General features: G+C 47.6%; 1 protein-coding gene across 3 annotated transcripts in view; it reads right to left on the bottom strand.

Annotated features, from left to right (window-relative positions):
- Positions 1-11,122: 11,122 nt before the first annotated feature.
- Positions 11,123-25,775, bottom strand: part of LOC105699908 (protein tipE) — a 31,451-nt gene continuing 16,798 nt past the window's right edge. For 2 of the 3 annotated variants that reach the window (XM_012425327.1, XM_012425328.1), the window contains one exon: positions 11,123-13,591. In XM_012425327.1, the coding sequence (XP_012280750.1) occupies positions 13,337-13,591 (255 nt within the window). In that variant the 3' untranslated portion in view covers positions 11,123-13,336. The remainder of the gene's footprint in view (positions 13,592-25,775) is intronic. The other variant, XM_012425329.2, reaches the window with a different exon arrangement.

Consider the following 25,775-nt stretch of genomic DNA (forward strand, 5'->3'; position numbering starts at 1 on the left):
CAGGGATTCGCTCACTTCCGGTCCCGTGATTTCGCCATCGCGTGATCTTCGTGACACCCGACGCCAGATTTTTCGCAACACTTCCCGATCGAGCATATCCGCGGGAGGATTATGAATGCGCATATTTTATCCGCGGATCTCTTTCGGGTCACGAGACAGGCCTAATTATGCGTCGCGAAAAGCGAATGCATGAATCAGGGGCGTTTCGGCATGCGAAGATTTTTTTTTTACGGATTTATTTTTCACCCCAATTGCGCCCTTTCAATCCTGGTCATCAGGGTGGAGTGCAGAGGGACGAGCTCACCCGGACAGGTGTTTCGGCCCCGAAATTAAAATTCCACACTCAAAGGGCGCGTTTTCGAATGCACGCGCGCTTTCGTGTAATCAGAGTCATAATTCACGACATCCAATGTGTTCCCGCGGAATTTCAAATGGGCGCGCAAAAGGGGGAAACAATTTCTCCAGAGCAAAAGAACGTGAAAGCGTGGCGTGCACCTGTTGGAATTGCGCAATTGTTGCCGTGTACCGAGTTCTTTGGGCGATGCATTAGCAGCGAGCCGTGGGGTACTTTGCACCCAGGGGGTAGATACCTTCCCTCAGCTCGCATTACGTTCATTAGCGTTTGCGTTTCCCTTTCGAGGAAGAGAACCCGGAAGATGCATTTGATTCGGAGTTTCGCGCTCGTCGTCAGAGACAATGCTCGCACCGTGGCACGGATTACGCCATTCTGGCAAACAACCCCTTTGTGCAGAAAATCCCAGTTACCCTAGTTGCCCCCAGTAACCCCATAACGAAGACATTTCCCCCAACCACCTGCTCCACAATCATAAAAAAAAAATCAAACTGCCTTTATTCCTTCAAAACTAAAAAAAAATCCCTCCCCTAAGGATTTACCCCCTTCTATCAGGGAATTTCCCCCCAGTCTAATCGCAGCCATCACTCGGTGGAGGAGCTCGATTCTCACGTGTCGGCGGACGATAAAATTCGCACCCGCCCACGCAATAATAATTATCTATCGCGAGGCGCTATGCATTAAAATTCCTGCCGGGGGATGATTTACGAGGGGGTTGCAGACGGGGGTTAGTGGGCCAGCGGAGCAGGCCAGGCCGGTATCGCTCATGCTAGCTGCTGATACGTGGGGTACGCGATGTATGCACGTATGGGTCCGTGTTCGCGGTGGGATGCACCCTATACGTGCACCTGCAGGGGTGGCAGGTTTGCCAGAGTTCGCCGGTAGGGGCGCAGGGCGCGACACAGACACCGCCGGTGTTCGCCAGGGTTGATAGCGGTCAGCCACTGCCAGCCAATGCGAGCGATTCGGGTCAAAGTTGTTCCGACAGTAGTAAAGCCCCTGATACGAGTCGGACCATCGACCCCTGCACGAGTGACCTGCTTCAAAATCATAATGATTACACCTTCGACGACCTCCGGTGTTTTCAGTCGCGCCGAGCGTCCTCACCCCTCCACCCCCTCGGACTTATTTGGGTCATCGGAGTTTCACGATGGACAGGGGGGTGGGATGACTTGGAGATCCTGGACGCGTCTCCTGGATCTGTGGAATTAAAAAATTGCATTCATGGGAGCTGATGACTGACGTCCTCATCGATGACTTTTTTTTATTGACGACAGGATATCTAGAGTGATTTGGAGGTCCTGATCTATGGAATTAAAAAATCCCATTTATGGAAGTCGATCACTGATTTCCCAATCGACGATCACTTACCTGATGATCTGGACCGCTTCATACGCGTAATGAGTTTTAAGTACGGTAGGGGCTTGGAGGTTCTACCTACTTGATATTTTGTGAGTAATTTCCAGATCGCGTTTTGTTGAAGGGTCATTTTTTTGGATACATGAGTTATTAAGCTTTTTTACGTTTTTCCCAGGTCCGCCGATCGATACCTTAATGTTTCTCTCGCCTAACAACGGCCTGACTCATTCGGGTCACCGTTGCGGAAGCAATCAATGTACATCAGATTTTCTTATCAGAGGCGCTCCTCGAAGAAGCGGTGCCAGGAACTCCTGGAAAATTGCTGATCCTCTTAAAAGGGAATATTGGGATCGGTGAACGCTCCGCTCGAGTGGGCGCCATTTCACTCCCAGGTGGTAATCCACCGGGAGGTGGGAGATTATAAGAAGGATATTCCTCATTCTTCGAAATTACTTCCCGCGTCCGGGATCAACAGGATTTCCAATTTGGACCGAGCGAATTCACCGTGCTTGAAATGGTCATTTCTGCCGGAAGGGGGGGCGCGCCGGAAAAGGAAGAAAGGGAAAAAATCCAATTGCGTGTAAGATCGATTTTTCCGCGCTCGCTGGAGGGATTTGAACGGGAGCGCAATATTGCGGGTAAAATGGAGAGACGTCGCGGTATTTGTGTTGGCCCGCAGTCGGGAGATCGACGAGTGATCGATCTCCATCGCAATCCGCGATCCGACCAGGCCGCGGATGCAGCATCCCGAAATCACCAAACTCGACGTCCCGAAAAATCAAATATTCCCCCGGGACCAAAGCACATCCCCCTACTCGGGTAAATAATCACCTAGGTTTGCAAAATTTCGTATGAAAAATATCTCAACTTCGTTAATGAAATCTCTGGCAATTTTCGTTAAGTGCCACTTTTCGATGCCGAGAAAGTGCCAACCCCGAGAAGGATCGATCTCCCTGAAGTCGCTCGAGGGATTTGAACGAGGGCGCTATATTATGGACAAAATAGGGAGCAATGTCGCGATATTTGCCAAACTGTGGTCTGGCAGGATCGGCGATTGATCGATGAGGAGTCGATGGGGAACGCGACAATGGGACGCGGAATCTACCGTGCGGAGATCCGGCCTGGGGGTGGCCGGCCACCCCCAGGGCGGACGCGACCCTTCGTTTCGCTTTGGCAGCCTCCTCTTTGCATCCCGCTCGTCAGATCTGCTAGTGGCAAACCCTGAAGGAAAAGCTACCCCGCTAACTGGATAGCCGGCTCTCGGTGGTTTCACGTTAAACTAATTGCGACGCCCTGCCGCAGAAACGCGGCGTCGCCTCGAGAATTCCGAAAGACGTCGGAGAAGAGCCAACCATCGCGCAAGGACACCCCGGCTTTGTTAAATGCCACCCCAAGAGGCCCGGCCTTCCCGAATTTAATTCCCACCTCGAAAACCCGAGTTCACTGAAGACACATCGACAAATCTGAACCGAAATTTGCATACGTTTCCTTTTTTTTTTATCTCAACTCAGACGCCGAACGCGATGTTAGGGAGAGAATGTAATTTTCCTGGAATTTATCGTGATATCGAAATAATCATTGATCGAGGTTGTACATTTATGTGGGCAATTTTCTCAATTTAGGGTTTTATCACACGGAGGTGTTAATATTGCTGATAGGCGAGAGAGCTCGGATTTCGGCGCGATTGTCGGAGCGGCGAGCGAATTTCCCCGTAAGCCGACGCAATGAGATCTCGAAGAGCCGATTCTTTTTACTCGTGGCAATTCAATGCAGTGCCGTGAGTGCTTTGTGCCGAGCACTTTTGTCCGTGTCTCTGAACAGGACCACGGAAAGAGCCGTGCAGTCAGGGTCACCGTAGCGAGAGTAATGTGCAGTAGCTGCGAAGGAGGATGAAGAGAGAGAGAAGGGCAAGAAAAGGGAGAGGAACGAGGGCGCAAAGAATGGCGAACAAATTTAAACTTAAGGATGAAAAATATTCCCGAACGTGATTATCCCTGAACAAGAATTATCCCTCTCCTACCAGGGTAGTAAAACTCCATGCTTCTTGATTTTTGACGTACAATATCCAAATCGCTGGAAAATATGTCTTCCACTCGCAACTGTCAATTTCCCTCGAGGAAAAAAAATTAACTGACGGAAACAATTTATTATTGACATATACATTGTTGCCTGAGTCATGTATAATCGCAAGGAACAATTATTTCGTGGAAAATGAAAAGTGACGTTGACTTAATCGAATTCTGTTTACTTAATCTGACATTTCTTGGGACGTACTCGATCGCAGGATTTTGTTGTAGCAGTGTATTATTTCTTTTAGTCAATTATTTCTTTTCTCTCTGGGTGACAGGGTGGAATTCTTGCGATTCATTTTTTTTTAAGTTTCAGAGCCCCTTTTCAGAGAACGGTTGCATCATGGGCGAGGCCTCGGGGTGAGAATTGAGAAGTGGAGGCGCGAAGGGGATGCGCAAAAGGGAGGACACCTCGCGCCTCGACGACACGTGCTCGCGAAATTCCTGCACCAAGGGTGTCCCGAGACGTGGCTCGCCTAAAGGGTCGCAAGCTCCAGTCGACTCCTCTTCCGATCAATCCCTTCAAGGACTCCGCTCCCGGTCAGGCGGGAGTGCGAATAAAGCGTGGGAGTGGGACGAAAAGCCCCACAGGGCGCAGGAGGGAGAGAGAAGGGCGATTTTCCGGTGGGCGGTGGGTGGTGGGTGGTGGGTGGCGCACGGAAGCATGGGAAGCGGCGCGATTCCACCCCCTGAAGTTCCACATAGGAAAAATACGAAAGAGGGGCTGGAATGGGGGTCCAGGAGGGGTTGCAAAGAAACGAAGGGGAGGCCGGGCACTCATTCATGGGATACCGCGCCTAGAGCTCAATGGGACTGCGGGACACACCCTTGCAAATACGCAAACACCCTCTTGACGTAAATCGAGGAGGGTTTGGGGGTGGAGTGCGCTGCCCTCCTCCTAAAAGAGGCGATGGAAACACCGTAATTATCCGTAAAGGCCACCCACGGGGTAAACATTGACTTTTGCGGGGATACTCTCGACACCCACGCAGAGGTGTACCCTCTGTTGGGGTAGGTGGTGGTCCGCGGTGGGATGTGCGAAAAGGGTGGATCGTTAAAGGGATATCCGGCGATTGCATGCACGGGCTTGACTTAAAAAGTTCCACAAAGGTACTTATGATAAGCGGCTTTCCGGGTTTGTTTCTAGTTTGGAGCCTTCGGGGGTAGCGGGATGTTTGATAACGCTGGTAACTTTGTCGGGGGTGCGGAGATGGCATACACTCGGAGCTCTGACTGATCCTCGGGGTCAAATATTGGTTATGGATCGTTTCGCTTTTTTTTTCTTGTTCATGGGGAGCGGGCATCGGCCTCTCACCTGTTAGAAACACCATAAATCACCTTTATTGTTACTTCTATAACTCCTTCGCTGCTTACAAAATCAGGAATCTCGTTTATAATATATACATAAGTGTATATGCAATACATATGTATACGTCATATATAACATTATTAAATAGTAAATCCTTTGTTCTCTCGGCGAGTATCGATTTATCTATAAGAAAGTTACGGCTGATTGAGGGTAATCAACGAAGTACCTGCTGACAATTTCACTGGTTTAACTCGGAGTCAAGTAGAACGTAACGAGATGCTATTCTTCGATTGTTTATCGGTTAACAACCCCCTACGAGTAAATTCGGCCTTTAACCCATGCCTTTCCGTGGTTATGGCTGGCTAGAATAATATTGTCCAGATCAAAGTGGGCGTTACTTAATAAATATAATTTTACTTCGCCGTTCCTCGACGACCAAGCGGAACTCCTGACTTGTATGGTTTTCGAAAGGAATTATTCGAAGGGGGGTTTAATCCTGAAATAATAACGTACACTCCGCTCCTCGATTATCCCTTCGCAAGACAGGAAGCATGCTCATCTTGAATATAACATGGCGCATCATCAATTAATCCTAACCCGATTAGGGATCACTCCAATCCGCTCCCAGGTATTCCCCGGATGATCCCGCCCGGACAAATTGCACTTCCTTCCGGTATTCGCCAGCGGTAAATAAATTCAGATCCGGAGTGGCAATCCATGAAACCTAGTTACCGAAACAAATGGATGGCTCGGTAGTGCAGGGGTCGTGGGGGCAAAAACTTCCGGGAGTCATCCGGTTTTGCGAGCGGAGTTCCTCAAGGAGGTCCCCCTATTTCCGGGGTGAACATCTATCTGCCGCTCCGGGAAACGGAAAGAGGATTGAAAGAAGTCAGCTCCGGAAGGAGCTCCCGGAAAGAACTTTTCAAGTGCAATTGGATAGTGACGTGTGAATCACCCTGTGCGCCAGCGCCGAGGACAGGATTCCTGAATTCACCTCCATGCGCGATACCGAAATTTGGAATAAAATCCTGACACCGTCTAAATGACGGATCCATCGGTCAGAATTAACCACGACGTCTCTACGGGCATTTTAAATAAATATTCGAGGGGTCATCAGGGTCCAGGATCCTGACAAGACGACCTGCAAATTCAGCGAATCCGTCCACAATCGGCGAGAAAGGAAAATCCGAAAGAAGATTGTTTTATCGATCCTTGCGTAGGTATCCTGTATACAAACGACTTAGTAGAAACAGCAGTTAATAATAGCAATAATTAATATATATATATATCGCAATCACAATGGTACGACCGCAACGCGTACCGCAACCCTTAACGCAACGACTCTAAGTAGAAAGTACCCTCTGCGTTTAGACCAGCTAAATATCGACATCGGGCCACTACATTTGTTAATGACTTTTATCTATAACGATCCATTAAATCTCCTCGCCTCGTTACGACTATTCGCCTAAACATTAGTATTGTATCGCCATAGTTAACACCGTATGCGCTAGGTGATTACGAGTATCAATGCGTCCTCCCTCCTCGCGACATGTCTCCTCTTACTAAAATAGCGACTAGGTCCAGTAATTTCAGTAACCTTAAAATTAGTTAAAACCACTCGGAACGTCCCAAGAAATCCGAGGAAAGTCCCGTCCTCTCTGTGGGAAGCTTTCCGAATTTTTCGAATATTTTCTCAACTTCCCTCGGGCTCTCAGTCGACGTTTCGATTTTTCCTATTTTTCGATCTCTCGATCTTTTATCGGGGTTTCGTAGAAAATCCATGCAGGGCCGACTCCTCGTAATCGGCGAGTTATTTTCTAAATTATCCGCTAAATCTCTTCTCCTCCGATTGGTACTTTAAGCTCGTAAAGTGGCGTCCTTTGGACGCGTGCGAGCGACGATTGGTCAGGGCTTTCAGGATGAGTATGAAATTCGAAAAGCTCCACGCGAGACGTTTTCAAGCTTTTTTGGAAGATGAGTTTCATTTAACGGTCTCATTATCGAGAGATATTGCGAGGGATGATTCGCGATAGGGGGAAGTCGCCGAGGGAGCTTTTCGAATTTCAGTCGCAAGCTCCCGGACGCAGAAAATCCGCATCGCCGACCGCCGCCATTGGCTCTCGTCGTGTTCCCTCTTGACGGGCGGCTTTGATTGGACTTTGATTGGCCGTGCAGGAGTTTTGATTAATCGTTAAGCCTGGCAGTGCCCATATTTAATTCGCGAGTGGAAACGTCCTGGCCGGACGAGGGGTGCTCGATTTGCGGGAAAAAAGAGGAGCCTCCCTCGACCCCCCTTTGGTGGCCAAAGGGGTGGTTCAGGAGACACTTCTTCAACGAGCCTCTTGATAATTACTCGAGCCTAAGTACTCTTACGCATCAATCCTTCGGGATATGACGGAATTTTCCGAGGGGTGAGGTCGTATGTTTTTCTTTATTTCTCCGAAAAGTCAACGATTCTCTTAAAACGCCGTCTAAACGATACTTTTTATAGCTTGCTTACAAGCTTTCGGTGATTCAACGCTAATCCATAACACGAGGCCTTGCAGGCGCCGCATTTTTTGGGGGTCGAGGTTGCGATTATTTATTCCTCGGTTTTTTTTTATAGAAGTTCCCAGTTAAGGCATCGCGTAGGCAGAGTTCGTAAAGGGCAGAAGACCTGCCGTCCCAGTTGGAAATGCTGTTCAAGTAATTTAAATAATTAAGCCCAGAAAAGATGACTCCGTCAACTGGGATGCTTCCTTGAGAGCTCGGCACTAAGACCTTAGCCTTTAACTTCTCGCGACTAATCGGCTTCTCTCCTTCGATTTAAGACCCGATCTTTCGAGACTTTGGGGCGCTTAAGTAGAGCTTAATTAATCATTTTCTTCATCAGCCAATTATTATTATTTTTTTTTTCTGGGCCAATGAATGGGAAGCGCCGAATGCAAGTAAACGCGAGGTTAAACTTTCTGCAGATAATGACCTACATATTTTTCCTTGGAACTTCTCATGCTGTTTACTGGGATCGCATGGAATCATGGAATGATCATGACGAATGCGATCGATCAATCAATCACTGAGATCCGTGAGATGGGTCGGAAGCGGGAAATAACGATGATCGATCGACTCGTATCTCCTAATCGAAGCATCGACATTCATATCTCCGAAATTCGGATTTCCAGTCAGACCAATTTTTTTTTTCCTCGACTAATTAGCGTTCTAAATAATTCCATCAACTAATTAATATAACATAGCGATGAGGAAAATTTGCAATTAGTGTCTTCGTGCTCTCAAGCGAATTTTCGGTAATCAATTTGTGAAGCATTTTTGCTACGATTTTTCCTTCCGGTGCAGTGATTTGTTAAGGACTCGAGGAGAGCTTTTCCTAGCTCTTTTCGATCGATTTCCTCCTCTACGTGGTTCGGATAATCTGTACCTACTTTACTGTACACACGTATAAGCTCGGACGGTTTTATTACCGGCCGTAACCCGGTGACATGACGAACGATTACATCGTGCACTTGCGCGCACGCCCCGGCAAGCGAGCAACAGGAACTTTTGGACATTTTCCAAGGGCTGTCCGAACTTTAAAAAAAAAAAAAGAGAGAGGGGAATGTAATGATATCCCGCTGGAACATTTCGGCTGGCATCGCGTTTATAGTGACATTCCCACGGCGAGGATGGCGCGGCTCTCGTCGCTCTGCTGACATTAAAATACGAATGCCAAATGAGCTTTCAATCGGAAAATCGGGAAATGAAAGCACAATCTGATTTCAAATGGGTCAATTTGCAGAGGGCCCTGCGAAGCCGAGCTTTCCGTGAATTCGACAACCCGGGGCACAATTACTCGTTAATGCTCGCGCTGATAAACGGGTCGTGGAAATCACTAGCCTGATCGACTGAAAAAAAAAAAAAAAGTTACTAATCATCTACCAATATTTCTGGTGAATTTAAATTAATACACGGTGCGCATGATGTCAAGGTCTCGTGGAAAAATCTTTCTTGGTAAATCGTCCGATTAGGGAATTGTTTGGAAAATGATTTCTAGGATTGAGGAAGGTTAGTTACAGGTGTATCAACGATTCGCGCACGGAGGGGAAGGAAGCTTCTCCCTAATGTACTTTTGATTAAGCTGTGCGGTGTAAGCTGAACGGTGTAACGGAATATCTGACTCGGGCGAAATCGAAGCTAGTTTATGTGGAACGAACATTTACCATTTAAACGAGGCTGATAGCTCTTAAATATTGAATAGGGCGACGCAAGCCCGATTCGTTGCCGAAACGAATATAAAGCGAGGAGAGGCCAAAGTGTGCAGAATTTTTTTTTTCCCGAGTGCCCATTGGGATGCCATGCAGTTGTTTTCTGCTCCTTTGCCTTTTTCATAGTCCGAGTGCCTTTTTTAATTGATTGCGAAATGGAAACCTGTACGGAATAAACCGAACGACGATCGAACCGAGGTCAATTGATTAGAAGGAATAATATTTCCTTTCCAAATAGCATAGGTAGCCTCGAAAGTAGATTGACATTTCTATTTAAAAAGGACGCTTTTCTTAAATTCAGCAATACTTATGCCACAGGGCATGATCCAATTTTTCCCACGAGGAGCACTGTTTTTAATGTCTTTTAACTCCTAACTTTATTAACGGGTCTCTCTGCGGATGATTAATAGCGTTTACGAATACTGTCGCGTGCACCGAGTAGCTCATTAATAAAATTAGCATTTCTTTAACATGGTGGACTTTACGTGAAGCTTTGTGGAATTACTGCCTCCTCGTACCTACGCAACGTTTAACCCTTTCTGTGTTCTTCAAAATCGCGTGTTTAACGACATGCATACTCGCGGCCCCGATTTTTTTCATTTCCGGAAAAAGTGTGTGCAGACAACGTCGCGATGTAGGCACGCTTTGTTGGTTTTGCATATTAAAAGGAAATGGAAAAACCGGTGAAAAAAATTCTGGGACGGGTGAACCGAGACCTCGTTAAAAATCCCTCGAGCGCGCCATCCGTAACTTTCCGAAGTCGATCGAAAGGGTTCTCTGCGGTGACAGTCCCGATTTGAACGTCCGTTTGTCAATAAAAACAAATAATTAAAGACCACGCAAGAACGGACACCGGCGTGTGCGCATCGCGAGAATCGACCGCCCGTTTTTTAGGATTTGTCATGTCTCGATGACTATCGCGTTTCTCTTGGAGCGTTGAAATTGCACCCGGGGGAGGCTCGGCTCGACCTAATGAAATAGTTGTTTTCAAAGCGCGAAGTAAACACTGCCGGGATCTACTTCATTATAATCAGAGTGACGTAAATTGGAGAAATGAGCTTGCCCTCGCGTGAAACCGTGCCATGACATATTTCCGCCCCAAATGACTTGTCACCCAACAAGTGCTCGCGTAACCGCGTGCAGAAATACTAAGAAATAAAAAGGACGATCGCTCAGCGACGAAGGAAATTTCCTGCAAATATTGGACCCTATGAAATGCCCTGAGATGAAATAAAGAAATTCGAAACGATCCCTACAATTCCCCGGGAAATGCGGCGCCCAGAATTCCCGCCGCTCCGACAGGACGTCGAAAAGTATAGGCGATATATTTCCGGGGAATATAAATTGGTCATTCCAACGTGGGCGCAATCAAATAAATCATTCGGCTCGATTATTTGAAAATCGCTTCAGAGCCCGACAGGCCGGATCACTAAATCATGTCGGCCGATCCGCGGAAACGACCCCTCGATTTCGGCTTCCTCCCCCGTGCGAAATAACGCGCGCGTCCCCAACTTTTGCCAAGAGGTCGATCTCCTGACTACCTTCGGGCATAACTTCGAATCCGCAATTTTCCTCCACCTCCTGGGGGCTCTTTGCCCTCGCCGAGGCATTTCCCGCGCACAAGTTCCCCGTTAAAATCCGCCGTTCCGGGTCTCGAGCTGCCTCCACCCTGCTCCAGTTCCCATCACCGAAGCCGCTTCGATTCCATTCCGATTGATCTCGATAGTGGACCTTCGGCTCGCTCGGAAGTATGATCCGTAGTCTCGAGGCTGCCTATACTCGACCCCCACGCGAAATTCATTTTTACCCCACTGATCAATCGAGGGAATCGAATTTCCCGCGCTGTTTCCGCGCGGACCACGCTACCTCGTTATGGACGCAAATTGAATGACAGAGACGGTGGATCATCTTCCCCGGCGATCCCTGAAGCCTCGATTTCACGATATTCCTGTCGAAAGTCGCGCCATTCCGTGCCGATCGCGGCATTGACTCGTTTGCAAAGACCACGATCACAATATGCACATAATTCATTGCACCGACGTGAAAGAAAAATGAAAATCCAGCCTCGCAACGCGTATAATTAAAATCCTGCTTCCTTTGATATTTCCTCCGTCGATAAATTGATTTGCGGAAATTACGCCACGAGAGCAAGAGGGTCCTTTCAGGCGCAGCGAATTAATAAAAATTGACTAATGAATTGTTCTGAAAATTGATGAAGTACAGGTCTTTCGAGGCTCGTTGAAGAGGGAAAAAGGAAAGCGATCCCAGTTTTGGCATAAAGTGCTATTCTATCATTTATTTAAATATCCTGGATGTTCTGACAGGACTTAAGGGTTTGATGATCGAATTAAGATATGTTCAAGGACCGACATTGGGGGTCGACCTACTCAGGGATAGTTGATCTCTATTTTCCGGAGTACATTTCCCTATTTTTAATCGAGTCCGACCCGATTTTTAGAACCGTTGGAAGAGGCGTTTTACTCCTAAAAGACCCCGAGGTCCCGGATGACGATTTAGAAGAACGAGCCTCCAGCTGGGCAATTTTTTGTCCGGAGAGTCGCAAGGTAGAAGCTCTTTTTTAAGCTCCGAGGCGGTCGATCCGCGGTTTGGCAAGCTTCCACGTGCATCCTCGTAACACATCTCATAATATGCAAACGAATAATGCGAGCATGCACTCTGCCTTGACTTTAAATTAATCCCCCAGTCGCGCAGACATGGAGGACGTCGATGCCTGTGGCAGAGCCAGGAGTTCCAGGAGTTGATCCCATGCCAGGTGGAGGATCAAAAGAAACTGCCGAATGGGAATTTCACAGCGAGCCCGGGAAATTCGAGATGTCGACTTGCCAAAAATAGAAAGGGAACTAGGACTGCGGTGAAAAAAAAAAATGCCGCGATATAATGGTCGCGGTTCCTACCGGGACAGATTATGAACGTCATTAGATCATTCGACGGGGAATATGGTGATGAAAATTGTCGGTGTTAAGTTATGCAGATATCAAATGACAAATTACGGACTCGCGTTTAACGGCGCCGTTTGCTTTCCGCCAGTTGGAACGCAATTTGCGCCTGCCAATTCTTGGTTAAATTATCATTCGCGTAACCGCGACATATTGTGGATCGGCCCGCGTTAAACCGACGATTCCCAATTAACTGCTCTATTTAAAGTTCATTAGCCTAATTCCGATTAATAATCACGAGCCTCAGCCATCCGGCGTCGCCGATAGTCGGCTTTCGTGTCCCTTCCTCGATTCGTCGACACGCGCGCGAATAAATAATTCCCCCCGAGATATCTAACAACATTTACGATCTCGCACTCGAACGAAAGCCGAATATACATTTTCCGTAACTTATCGCTAGACGTATCGCAACGTTGATTCGAAATTGACCTCGCCATTCGACTGCGCCCATCGGTCCTCGCCATCTCCTCGCGCAACCCTTCCTTAAACTATCGCACGACATAACGCCCTAACCCCAAATCTTAACGCGGTACAATAATCGGTATCTCTTAATAGTTCAAAGAGTTTCGCACTTCTATTCACGCAACGCATCCGTCAAGTTGCTTCAACGAGATCTGTATGCAAATTAGGCGAAAGAAAAATCCACAGAAAAAAAGTCATGAAAGGACGAAAAATCACATTTCAGAGGAATCACGTCGAGATTCTTATAAATTGCGGAAAAATTAAAAAGAAAAAAATTGCAATGAATGCAGGGTAACGAAGTTCGTTAATAATAGAGTCAGGTTGCAAATCAAGTGAGATTGTGGAATAGAACAGTCTTGGGGTGAGAGATGGAACCCAGGTCGGGATAGCGAGAGGAACATCGTGGACAGTAGTGTCGCACGAGAATGGTAATACATATTACTTGGCCCATATATCTGCGGAGAGGAAAGGGAATAAGAGGTCCTTGCGATTCGAGATGAGCGGGTGGAGGACGAGGTCGACCTCGACTTTGGGGCTCGGAGACGACGAGAGGGTCGCGGGAGATGAACGAGGGCTGGAGAGGTTGGGGTCTAGGAGTGGGTCCAGGGGTGGAAGGACGGGCTGGATGCCGAGCCGAGGGTGGAGGAACCTAGAAGCGGAACTAGAAACGAACAGGAACGGAACGGGAACGGCGGGAGGGCACTAAAGCCTAAAGGTCGGATTAAGAAGTGGCCAAGGCACTCTCCGCCGTCTCCTCCCGACGTCATAAGGGCCTCGTGCCATCGCTGCATTCGCAGTGTGCACCGTGTCCTCTCCGGTCGACCCGGTTGCTTATCGAGTGATCGCTGAAACAGAGAAACACAAGAATTCGTTTAGTTCGAGGTCTTCGAGGACTCGAGCTCCGAGGACCTCGGCAGGACCCTCGACTAGCTAAGATTTCCCCGAGCTCTGATCTCCAAACTTCCACTTCGCCCTCGCAGAGATTTCTTAAAAGGACGCGCCTTGCGGCGATGGAAATTAAGGTTCAATTTATCCGATTCCGACCGAAAGGATTCTTACTTATTCCGGATTCGGATGAATGAATTTTAATTTCTAATGCCGAGTTTTTCTTGGCTTTTCTTTGGCTTAGGAGTCTCGATGTAAAGAGAGTAATGTCAAATTTTGGAGGGTCGATCGAAGACGAATGATTACATGCCTAATGGTAATATGTCTAAATTTCATGTCTTATTGATTTTGATAGCGAAATAAATGACACATTTAGTAGGGATTTCCAGAGATCAGTTTTCGATAATTTCTCTGAACGATCTGGATGTGCAGACAACCGTTTAAGTCGAATTCCCATTCCAGGCCCCATGGCGAGGATTAGCGGAGGTATAAAATTAGTTTCGGATTAGGGAAATCCGAAACGTCTATTCGATCGCGGTGCGAAGCTATTAGCTGAATTGTCGGTGAATTCGTAACCTGCAGGTCGAGGCGGAAATTTATCGCGTTCTAGCTATTCTAAGCTACATTGTGTGTATTATTAATGTCTAGAAGTGACATAACTTCCAAGCTCGAGCAACGTGCCCTCACCCGGGCGATCGACAATTGCAATTCCACCTTACTGATTAATGATATTCGCGCGTCGCAAGGTGTACAGGTAATAACCCTGCCTGACATACATCCCCTTTAACGATCCGTCGCATACACGAAGAAAAAAGACATTTGCACTCTTAACAAAGAACGGCACTGCTGATAAAATCTTGCCTTTACTGCGATGACGATTGTAACAACGTCAAAAATATTTACAACAAAAAAATATTGCAATCGTGCGGCCTTCTTTTTCTCTTTAGAACTCATTTCTCGTAATTCCCCCATAAGGAGGCTCTGTCGAAATTCCGAGTTCGGCGGAATAATTCGCGAGCATCTCGTGCAGGATCAGCATATTGCGGCGTATTGCCGAACCGCTCGAGTTATTAACAGTTCCCGAAGTAGGGGATGGAATTCATTAAAACTTTGAGCCATCACTCGAAGCCCGAAGTCGGAAAAAGAGATCGACAAGAAACGGGGAGCCATTCGAGGCAGTAATCACCCTACTCTTTCCTTCCTCCCACGAAAAGTCGTAGGAGAGAAGAAACCCTGCGAGACGCGTCTCAGAGTGGGTCCAGCTGGATTCTGCGGCTCTCCGAGATAACTGATAGTAAGGCTGATATCGGATTATCAATCCTCTCTTCTTCGTCGCCGATATCGCCCTTTCATCCGAGGAAATCTGCCCTGAAGACGACCTGCTCGAGGATGACGAACCTAATTACCCGTCCTCGAGGTCCGCTCTCGTTTCGCCCCTTTTAAGAGTTCTCAAATATTTTAACCTAAATCCCGAAGAAAAGCTCTTCTGATTACGCGGCCGGAGGGGGGAAGAATAGACGCTGGCCAAACTCTCGCGACAAAAGCTCCATTGTCAGTGGGTACCTATACGGACCGGCATTGAGGTGGCTTACCCACTCCACATGCGAAGTATACATTGCCGTATAGACCTTAAGAATATTGCATATTCACGGCCCCCGTTTCATCGCGATAAGTCGCTCGATATACACCCTTTGTGCCGACCGGGACACGGGAATCGACGAAAAACATATAAACGACCCCCAGGAAATTGAAGGTTCGTCAAAGCGCTCCTGCGGACTAACCGAATTCGCGATGGCTCTTCTACTCTGCATCCACCGTGTCAAGGGGAAATGTGCCATGCTCAGGACCTCCAATTAAGTCTTAATGACAAACGCACATACCCCTAGTTGAAATTGCCACGATTATTTCGGATTTCAAATTGCCGCCATTATTTCGGACCCTCTAGGCGATGGGAGCCGACGTCTCCTAGGAGCTGAAATTCGGAGCATTTCTGCCAGGAAATTTGTGACGATAATTTCGGTCCCTCGTAAAGTCCATTTTACTTCGCTAAGTAATTCAAGGAATAATTATTATTTGAATTAACGATATATTACTCTGGCTCGATTATTAGTTTCCGGGCCGCGTCATTGCCTGGGAAATGCTCAAAGAGGGCCTTCAGGAAATGGGTCAATGGACTTTAAGGCGTTGTAAAAATCCCGGCGAGCATAAGACACGCCTGGGAAGCGTGTCCTAGAAAAGTGTAGCTCTTTGTCAAGAGTGATCTCGTAATAGTCTGAACTCTGGTTCATGAAAATCCAATTTCTCGGGTCGCTCGCTCGCGTCCGCCGGGCTGACCGAAAATTTATGTGTCTCGATATAAAGGTATAGGCGCCATTAAAGCCCCGTAATCGTAACTCCCTGCCCCGAAGAAAGCTCGGCGTAACATTTGCTGGCATTCTGCGAAAGGTCACGTCCACGCCTAACTTTACGGCGCCTTTCTGACCCAGAAGAGAGCCCAGTTGACAACCCTGAAAATTCCATGCCGAGCCCGCGGAAAGTCACGGGGCTCCCTACATAATGGAACGGCGGAAAGTTCCAATCGTGACGAGAGACATCCCCGAGGTGTCCTTCGGGAAACGTGCCGGGATGTTCAGCTTCCGGTTTATGACACTCCCGTTAATCCCCTTACGTGACACTCACCTCTCGAGTCTACCTGACGAGGGAATTCTTTCGCGAATTAGACCTGGCAAATTCACCGCGAGCTGTTTCATTTCACCTGGAATTTCTCTAAATTCCCGAAGCGTCCAGAATTTCCCGACACTAAACCGCGGAATACGAGCCTCGTTTCCGGAGCGCCTTGAATCCCGACATTTCCGTTGTCGTCAATCGAAATATGACGGAATAAAGCCGACGGACTATCGCGGTATGACGAAGAAAAGAGGATTATTTAGGTTTCATATTGCTCCGGGTTTATTTTGCTAATGATTTGCGAGGCGGAATTTGTGCAAGGAACGGGACCCATTGAAATTCCGCATCAATTTGGACCGCCTCGTCCTGCAAATTGGCTGGAAAATGTTCTGCATTCGGGACTATTATCGAACCATCCTACAAAGGACTAGGGACGAACTACTTTACGATTTACCCTACTTTCTTCCGACCTAGGACGTCCGTATTCCGCGGGCGAAGCCGCCATAAATATAAAACAACTTAATGACCGCGGTTATTATACTCGCTGGCAATCTGAATGGAATTGTCTCGAGAACTAATTTAGCCTGATTCCAATAAAGTTGTGAGGAACAGACCCGGGATGAATTACCTAGCCGGAGACATGAAAGCAGTTAATTCACATAGCCAAGACGTAAGAATCGCGGTGACATTCGGTTAGCGCAGAATATTAATATCAAGTAAACGATTATATATCCAGACCCTACACTCGCTCGCGAAAGTATCTTGACAATGTCGTAATATTAATTCATAGCGTTCCAGATTTATCCCTCGTGACCCTGAGTCTCCTGGAAATGCCCAAACGGGATAGAAAATCCCCGGGCGTGGGGAGGGCGCCTTAACTCGGGAAGTTCCCTCGGGAGCAAACTATTCGACGACCTTAATCAGGTCGGTCGGCTCTAAAGACGCGTCTTATAATTGAAACTCGAGCCGGGGCCCGGAGGAAAATTCGGCATTCATGTCTCTGAATATTTAAGCCGAACTGCGGCGGCCCGGAGTGCACTGGCTCGGAGGCGATAATGCAGTCCGGAAAATTGCATCGCCATTCCGAAGTGCCCACGGCTGTTAAGCCGGCGACACGCCAGCAAGCCTCGGTCGATACCAGGCCGAGATTCGAGCCTCTTTTTCCGTGGAAAATCGCGGAACATGGCGCACATTTAAGGGCACCGAGCTTGACCCTGAATGGAACGATTCGAGGCCACGCGAGCCGACCTCGCATGCACCGATTTGCCACGTTCCTGTTAACCCTTTGAAACCCGAGGCGATTTCTTTGGATTAGGGGGAAACGAGGAAAAAGGCCGACGATGATGAAAAACCGATAAGGAGGCCGCACTTACCGGGGACAAATCCCGCAATTAACACCCCTTGTCCCTCCATACGCGATCCTGGCCTTCGACAAGTTTTCTCTTCGAGAATCACTTTTCGATTTCTCCTCATGTGCGGGATTTTTTTAGATGTGGAGGGTGTAGGGAAGATATCTTTCAATTTAACCTTCCTGGTAATGGACATTTCCCATTTTTTGTTTAATTGTCCAGCGACTTTGTCCCTCTCTTGTGAGCCACGTTGGGCCACGTCCAGGGGTTAACAGGCAACTCACGTGGGGTGGAGTTAAGCCAAGCTCATGATCCGGAAAATTAATTGACACGAACGAACGCCTTCTCAGACAGCCCTGTTTGCCAGCACGTGACTGCAGGGTGAATAGGAGATTGACCGGAATTAAATTGAACGGTCAGAAATGGACGGTGCACTGATCAAAATGCCCGGGTAAATTTACATTCTCAATCACTAGTTGTTCCGATGCCAGACAAAATTCCAGTAAAATTGTCTCTGCAATATCTACGTTAAGGGAAATTATAACGTGACATTACATTTAATCCGAGTTAAAATGCGCTGAATACGTTAAATATACAATGTTAGGTGTATTTATACATTTTACAATTTGTAAATTCTCCATTTGACGTTTGTCTATATAACTTCGGTTACGCCGCGTGTAATGATGTGGGTAAATTTCTATGGATTTTTATCAACGTGGAAATTTTTGGGAATCTCTTAGCAACTTCGAAATGTGCGCCGAAGTGGAGGAGGGATTTCAAGAGTGGATTTCCAAGGGCTTGTTAGTCCACTCCGGTGAATTTTCCCACTTGGTTTTTCCACGCACGTCCACGCGTATCACTCTCGAGCACCGCATGTAGACGAGGGAACAGGTACGATTGATTCGGTCGTGCATTGCCCCAGGAACTTGGTCCATAATGAAAAAATGTCCGTTCGAAGCAATCCAAGCTGGCAGAAATCGAATTGAAGTTCTGCTCGTCTTCCGGTTAAGCGAATGTAATTTTTAAGGGAAGGCGGGATCCATTTTTCCTCTTCCGGCGGTCTTTAGCTCCCCTTTTCGAATCTCAAGAGGGAATATTTCGAAAGCTATTCCCCGGGAATATGATATCAGACGTCTTAACGTGGCGAAGTTATTCCAAGGTAGTTGTTAAAGTCCGGATAATTATTTCCCGAGAAAAGACCCAGAGAGAAGAAACGGGGGAAATTCGAGCGAAACGGAACGCACGGGATAAATCCGCCTCATTAAAGCTAGAATGCAATTTCAAGTATAAATATGTACGTGACGGCGCTTTATTGTGTATATTTATTAAGGATGCGTTATCGTTAAGCACGTAGAGTGGCGATTGCTATTTTGCAACTAGGATACGCGGCCGAGACGACAAAGCATTGGTTAACTTCGTCAAACGCAATTTCAAGCCCGGCTACGACAATAAAGGCGCCTATTCAAGAGACAAGGTCGAACAAAGTCTCGGATACAAAAGGACAATCGGTCACACCTCTAGCAATTTTTCTTCCCGGGCTTTGTTTCCCCCTTTTCCGGGCGGCGACTCAAAGGACCGAAGGATGGCAGCGTTAGGGGGGAATATTAAAACGATTTCTTTGAACTGGGGAAATTCTACAACATCCCCGCAGTAATTGGATCGCTTTGCTCTCTAATTTTCATTTCATTCCGTTTCAGATTATTCAGGTCGTTCGGATAATTCCGATACTTCCAGGGCGACGCAGGGACCATAGCCTCGGTGGAGGGAATACTTCCCAGCAATTTTCAAAATGAACTCAAAGGAATTCCTCGAAGTTTCCCAGCTACGGGGTGCATTCGGTCACCCCTCGCTAAACGCTAATCATTCTTTGAAAGAACCATTACGCAAAAGCTGGAGTTCCGCGAAGTAAGATTCATTGTTTGGTACCGGCGGAGGCCGTAGTTAGTGTCGTTTAATTGATTCGCCGGAAGTTTCCCCGGGGCAGAAAGTTAACTTTAAGGGAAACAAATTATTAAGCCCTCGCCGCCCTCGGGAAATGATTCGTTGTTTTCCCTTATCGAGGTGAATTTCTTGCGGAAATAAGTGGGGGAGGGATTCCGAACGACCCGGTGCGGTTTCAGCAGTTCCTCTTCCTCGGTGATCCTCGTAATAAATTCGGCCCTGATATCGCGGGTTACGAGGGGATCGCCTTTCCGCGTTTACACCTGCTCGTAGCTACTTTACAGGCCCGAAGACCGATGTGCACTCCCCGTTGAAAGTTTCTAAATTAACCCTTAACGTCAACTTTCCCCGTGATAGGGACGCGAAGCATGTCCGCTCGAGCGGCGACTGAGCGACCAGGCCGAAGGGCTCTTGACATTAGCATAATTTCATTTCGCTTTGTAAATTTATTCCGTGCACCGGCAGTCACGCCATGCAAATCGCCCCCGTCCACGAGCGTCTGCAATATTTAATCGCGCATTATAACCGGCGATCCTCTTACGATATGTAATCGGCGCGGCCTTGATCGACGAAGCGCCAGCTCGAAGCGATCGATCGACCCCTACGGTGAACATAATAAATGACGATATGCACCACGTAAAGGAGAAACATTTCAAATAACCCAAAATCTAAGGATAATAAAATCTCCGAGATTCCGGACCATATGCATTGCGCTGCACGAGAAAGCCGAAATTTTCCAACGATCTCCCATCGAGGGGAAATGTCTTTCTCGACTTTCATAACCGATCTTGCTGCGAGACCTCCCGATATCGACATGAAACCGACAATTCCCCGTGTAAACAGCCTAATAGGTTCGTATCGGAGAACTTCTCTACAGGTGCAGCTGCGATTTGGTACCGCCATTCAGAGATTTCCTCTTCCTCGGTGCAGCGAAGCACTCGAGCTGATGATCGGATCGAGCAATTCCAGAAAGTACTCCTCCCAGGAATGTCCTCGTTACATTTTCGATCGCGTTACAGCCCCCTCCCTTCTGGGGGAAAATATCGAGATCTCCAAGGAACCCCGGAACTTTCGAGATCCGGGTTAGCGCGAAACAATATGGCGAACTGTCACATGTCTGATTCCGCGAGTCCGTGACCCATATCCTTCAAAACATCGGTTCGCCATTATGTACTATTTGTTGAATCTCCGAGGACCCATCGCGATCCTGGCATCGAAGCGGAAAAGAGTCGCCTTCGATCTGGCGTTCCATCATTCGAGCGATCGACCTCGACCAATCCACCGGAAACATTTTTTTCCCCCCCAACTTCGAACATAAATCTAAAATCGAATAAAATCCCCCGTAGAATCGTGACATCCAAATTTCCCATGAAATTAATCAAAATGTAGCTTTAAAAATATAACACTGACGGGAGAAAAAAAAAAAGAAATCCTGAACATCTTAAGAGTTTTAAGTATTTTCATGAAATACAGATTTCGATTTTTTCCTCTGTCTGGTACCAGTTTAAAATCCACCATTAAAAATTATGCGTTTGAATGTAATAAAATAACACTTGACATGCTTAATGAATTTCCAGTTGAAGAAATGATAATTCGCGGTTTACTTATAAAATTCCAGAGGTGTCAGGTCTTTAAAATATCTCCCGTTTTCATTTCTCGTTAATTGCACGGAGTCCCCTGCGCAATCAACGAGATAGGAAAAGTGATTCCCCAACGTATCCTGCCGTAATATAATAAGTTTCCGGTAGTAAAGTAAGAGGAAGGTCTTCTGGGATATTCTCTTTGAGGGGCAGAATCGAGGAGGAATCGAGGAAGATAGCTCCACAATTCAAGTAATTTCCCGGATCCTCCGGTAATGCGGTTCGTTCTCGCTTGCTGACCTCGCACTAGTTCGGTCTTGTTGTATGTGTTTCATTGCGCCCCTCGGGTCAATTACTTATTTCTACGATCAATCTCGTTACCCGGTACGTCGATGGCAGAAGCCGACCTAACGCGCCCGCGAAAAATCCACTTATCCACTGTGGAATATTAATATCCACGGAGATTAGCATACCGCGCAGAGGGAACTAGTTTTCTCGCCTTCTTCTTCATTATTTTAATTAACGTCATTTAAACGTACCTGCGTAGGTCGCAGTTTTCACAGCTGGATAAATCGACCCTCGGCAAATGTTTTTCATTGGACTAACTAACGAGGGGCTCGACTCGACAGGTCGTGCTCACACGAAGGTAAAGTCGGGGAGAAGTCGTTAAATTTTTCTAGACAATAAGTCACTCGAAATGGCCATTACGGCGACGTTCGTAGGAAGAGAGAGGTCTCGTAGGGACCATTACGCTAACCGTCGAGATCTCTCTCTCCCTCTCTGCGATTTGTACTTAGGCGCAACAAGAACTCGGTACCTCGTTGACGCTGATTGTGGTTTGGAGCGCCTCCAAAACCTCTCGGTTCTAATAGCCACCGGAAGCTGTAACACCCCCTGATCGTAGTTTACCCCAGAAAGTTAAGCGTGGACCCTGGGCAAAGTCAAAGGTGACAAAGAGATGCCACTAATTCCTCGTCAACGTGGAGTAATTAATTGCAAAGCGAGACGAGGATCAGGGAGATCACCAGGACAAAATTGCTCAGTCTAATCGCGAGGACCTAATCGATGACGATGATCGACAATGAATTTTCGACCCATGCGTATCAACGACCAAGGAGAGGTGTTAAATAGCATATTTAGTAAGGCGATCGGGAGATAGGAATTAGAGTTCAGGGTTTCTTATTCATTAGGGAGGCCTTCATTTTGCATAGGACAAGATAGGTCAGTATCGAATCAATTTATCAGCAGAGCCGACGTGCTCCAGAATAATCGGCGATCTGGGAAGAAACGAACGAATTCAAAGGCACAGTCTTCCGTTCGTTCCCGTCGATTCGCATTTATTACCTTACTGGGGAACAGGGAAAGTTATACGCGCATAGATACCATCAGAAGATATTCCTCGGAAAGAACAGGGCTGTAAATCCACGGTGAATTCCCTCCACCGTCGCAGACTTTATCGTCCAGCAGTGAATCAGCTTAACACTTCCGGGCCCAGGTACTTTGCGAGCCGTAGTTTGAACAACATTCACGTAAAAACGTATTCGAAGCCGAGCGATTCGCATTTCCTCGGAGGGCAGTTTTCCTCCGGATGGATTTTACCGACACATTTCCCCCACTCGACTGCCGCCTCAAGTTAAATAAATTAAACGACACTTGAATGATGACTTTCAGAGCATAGCAATAATTCCTCCCTTTCGCACGAATCGAGTAAATACATTATTACTCGTACATCACGTGTACAAGAAATCCCGGGATGCATGGAATACTCGAAAATAAAAAGCATCGGAAAATTCGATCGTTCGAAGAGAACCGCGAATTACCATACCGCATTGTACGTGGAATTACGTGTTGCTTTCACCTCGCTCTTACATCCGCTGTTTGGTTTTCGTTACCCTGGAATTAAGTTGTTACCCTCGTATATAAAGAGACCGAAGACACGCTTGAACGTCGAAAAAACCGAAGCCCGATAACAAGGCGAGCGTTCGTAATCATTATTTCCCCGCGGAACGAAGACATATTCCCCGGGCATGTTCGCCTTATTGTGCATAACGCCGAAATAATTCTGCAAAGAGGCGACCTTGGGAGTGGTTCGACATAATTAGATCGCGAGACCACGTCGATCGACTTCGATCACTTTTCGCAGGACGCAGGATTCGCGTGCAGGAATTAAGTGGATTATTCGAGGGAATGATAAGACACGATTTTCTCACAGCACCCGGGGGACCGTCCGCGACCCATCGATCGCGGGACTCGCGGAAGTCATATCCCTGATTGCTCCATCAAAGGCTGCCGATTCCGAATGACGCCCATTAAAGGCCCGCACTTTTCGCCGGAGTGCGAGCCGAGTGCACCTGGAGGACGCAAATTGAAAACCATCGAGCACGCTCAATGAAGTGGCTCTAACGAGCTCGGCAGCCTCGAATGATTCCCTGAAAGCAGCCGGGGGCGACTGTTTAATGGAGTCCCCGACGTGGCCGCTTTGCACTTCTAATTAACCCACCGGTGCGCGCAAGAAGAGCTACTTAAATTAAACGCCGCCAGGTGAGACACGCGGCTCTTTGGAAGAGTTCCTCCGGAAATCGCGGCCGCAAAACTTCGGCCCGGATTCCCTGCCGTCGAGTTCTCTCTCCCCCCGCGAACTTCCGGCTGGAACTTTTCGCGAAAAGCTCTCGAATGCGCCGGCGAAAATGCGATTTCTGCGGCTTGCCACGAGGTGACAAACGAGAGGGTGCATCAGAAGCTTCGGGGACCCTGAGGGAACTGCTGGGAAACGGGGCTTCCTGGGGGGAAATGGACGAGGGGTCTTTTGGGGTCTTTGCGAGTCCTCTGCGGATACGTCTTCGGGATGCGATACTTTGAATGATCGCTCGCGAGGGTGGCGGGGAAAGCTTTTGCGGCTTTGGGCATTTGTCCGGTGGATATGTGGCCGACGCGTTTTCTCTCGATCGCCCTGCAATGACAGGAATACGAAACGCGACGTGGACGAGATGGCCCGTGAAAGTCGAATTTATTTAAATTTTTTTAAAGACTCTTTTGGTTCCAATTCGCTTTTTAAAAGCGGCACTCCAGAGATGTGCTGTGCCTCGCGCAGGCGACGAGATTCTAAGAGGGATAAAAATTTCGACTTTTCTGCTATCTTACGTGTGAAAAAGAAAAATCAAAGTACCAAGGGAAATGGAAAATTCGTCGAGCCTCTTTAGGAATATTTTTCGTAATTTTGCCGTGATTCAAATAAATATATAACGATGACTAGGAGCTCATGGAAAATGCGAGCTAGGAATTGGCACGAGGGATCGCTTATCGAACGATGCCGCATGCCTTCTGATAAATGAAAGAGGCGAAAGTCCTTCGCCATATCGGGTGCACGAGTGCCCAAGGACTCGGCGATCCAGAGGTTGCGGCAAATGATGACATCTCCATGTAAATGCAAACATTTGTGCACCCCGTGGATGTTTGTTCGGCCGGATATTCATTCGAAACGTTCCCCGGTATCTGAATGGTGTCGGCGAATACGTAATATTCCGGGGGTGGTTTAATACAATTCCGCGGAAGCGACCGCCTAACTGCACGTTTTCCCGAGATGAGGCTCCAAGGAGTTCCGCAGCATCCTGTTGAACGAACGTGCGCGTTGCCAGGATGCACTTGAGGCGAACTAATTGCATCGGGTCCTTCCGAATCGCGTTGGTATTAATCTGGAACGGCATCCACCCACTTTACAGTTTTGCCCCGAGAAGGGGTCCCCGGTTAAATAATTCCCCCCGTAAAAAAGGTAGGGAATACATTTTGTACACTTTACTGCTTTCAGCCCGGGATTTAAAAGACAGATTTTCCCAGCAAGGAAGCCGCGTTCGCACGGCGCAAAACTGGGAGAAACTCGAAAAGCCTTCGCAGACATCTCCTGCATAGATGCATCGGCCGGCGATTCAGAGGCTGCAGTGAATGATCACATCTCACGAAGGCGAGCATTTGCGCATCCCGTGGATATTTGTTCAGCGGAATGTCCATTCGAAACGTTACCCGGTACCGAGGAACGATGCGAGGGAATACGTAACATTCCGCCGAAGGTTCAATGCAGTTACATGAAGATCGTAGCGATTCGCCGTATCAGCCGTATCCATGAAATATGAAAAGAATAAATAGAAAATTCACTCGAAGGAACTTCTCCAATTATCGAGAAATTTTAACAAGGCTTCGGTCGGATTTCTTGAATTAATCGGAAGAAAGGCCGCGTCTTCGGTAGGAAATAGGGGAGAATAAAAATCTCTTGAGAGTCTCCTGCATAGATGCATCGAGGTGCGACGGGCTCAGATATTGCAGGGAATGATCACATCGGGAAATAAATGGGGACGTCTCTACACCCCGTGGATATTTTCTCGATGGAATGTCCATTCGAAAGCGTATCGCGGAGGGATGACAGGAAATACGTAACGTTTCAGGGGTTCGATGCAATTCCAAGGTACCCGGTCCGTGCACTTCTGCGGGATGAATCCTAGGAATAGGTCTCGTAACGCCTTATTGGATGAATGCATAAATTCCCGGGGGTGCATCCCCCGGTACTCGGGGGTAGATCATCGTCGTCGGGGTGCTCGATGTCGTAACGATCGGCG

The sequence above is a fragment of the Orussus abietinus genome, unplaced genomic scaffold, assembly GCF_000612105.2.
Source record: "Orussus abietinus isolate OABI.00-Male unplaced genomic scaffold, Oabi_2.0 scaffold10, whole genome shotgun sequence".
NCBI classification, from domain to species: Eukaryota; Metazoa; Arthropoda; class Insecta; order Hymenoptera; family Orussidae; genus Orussus; species Orussus abietinus.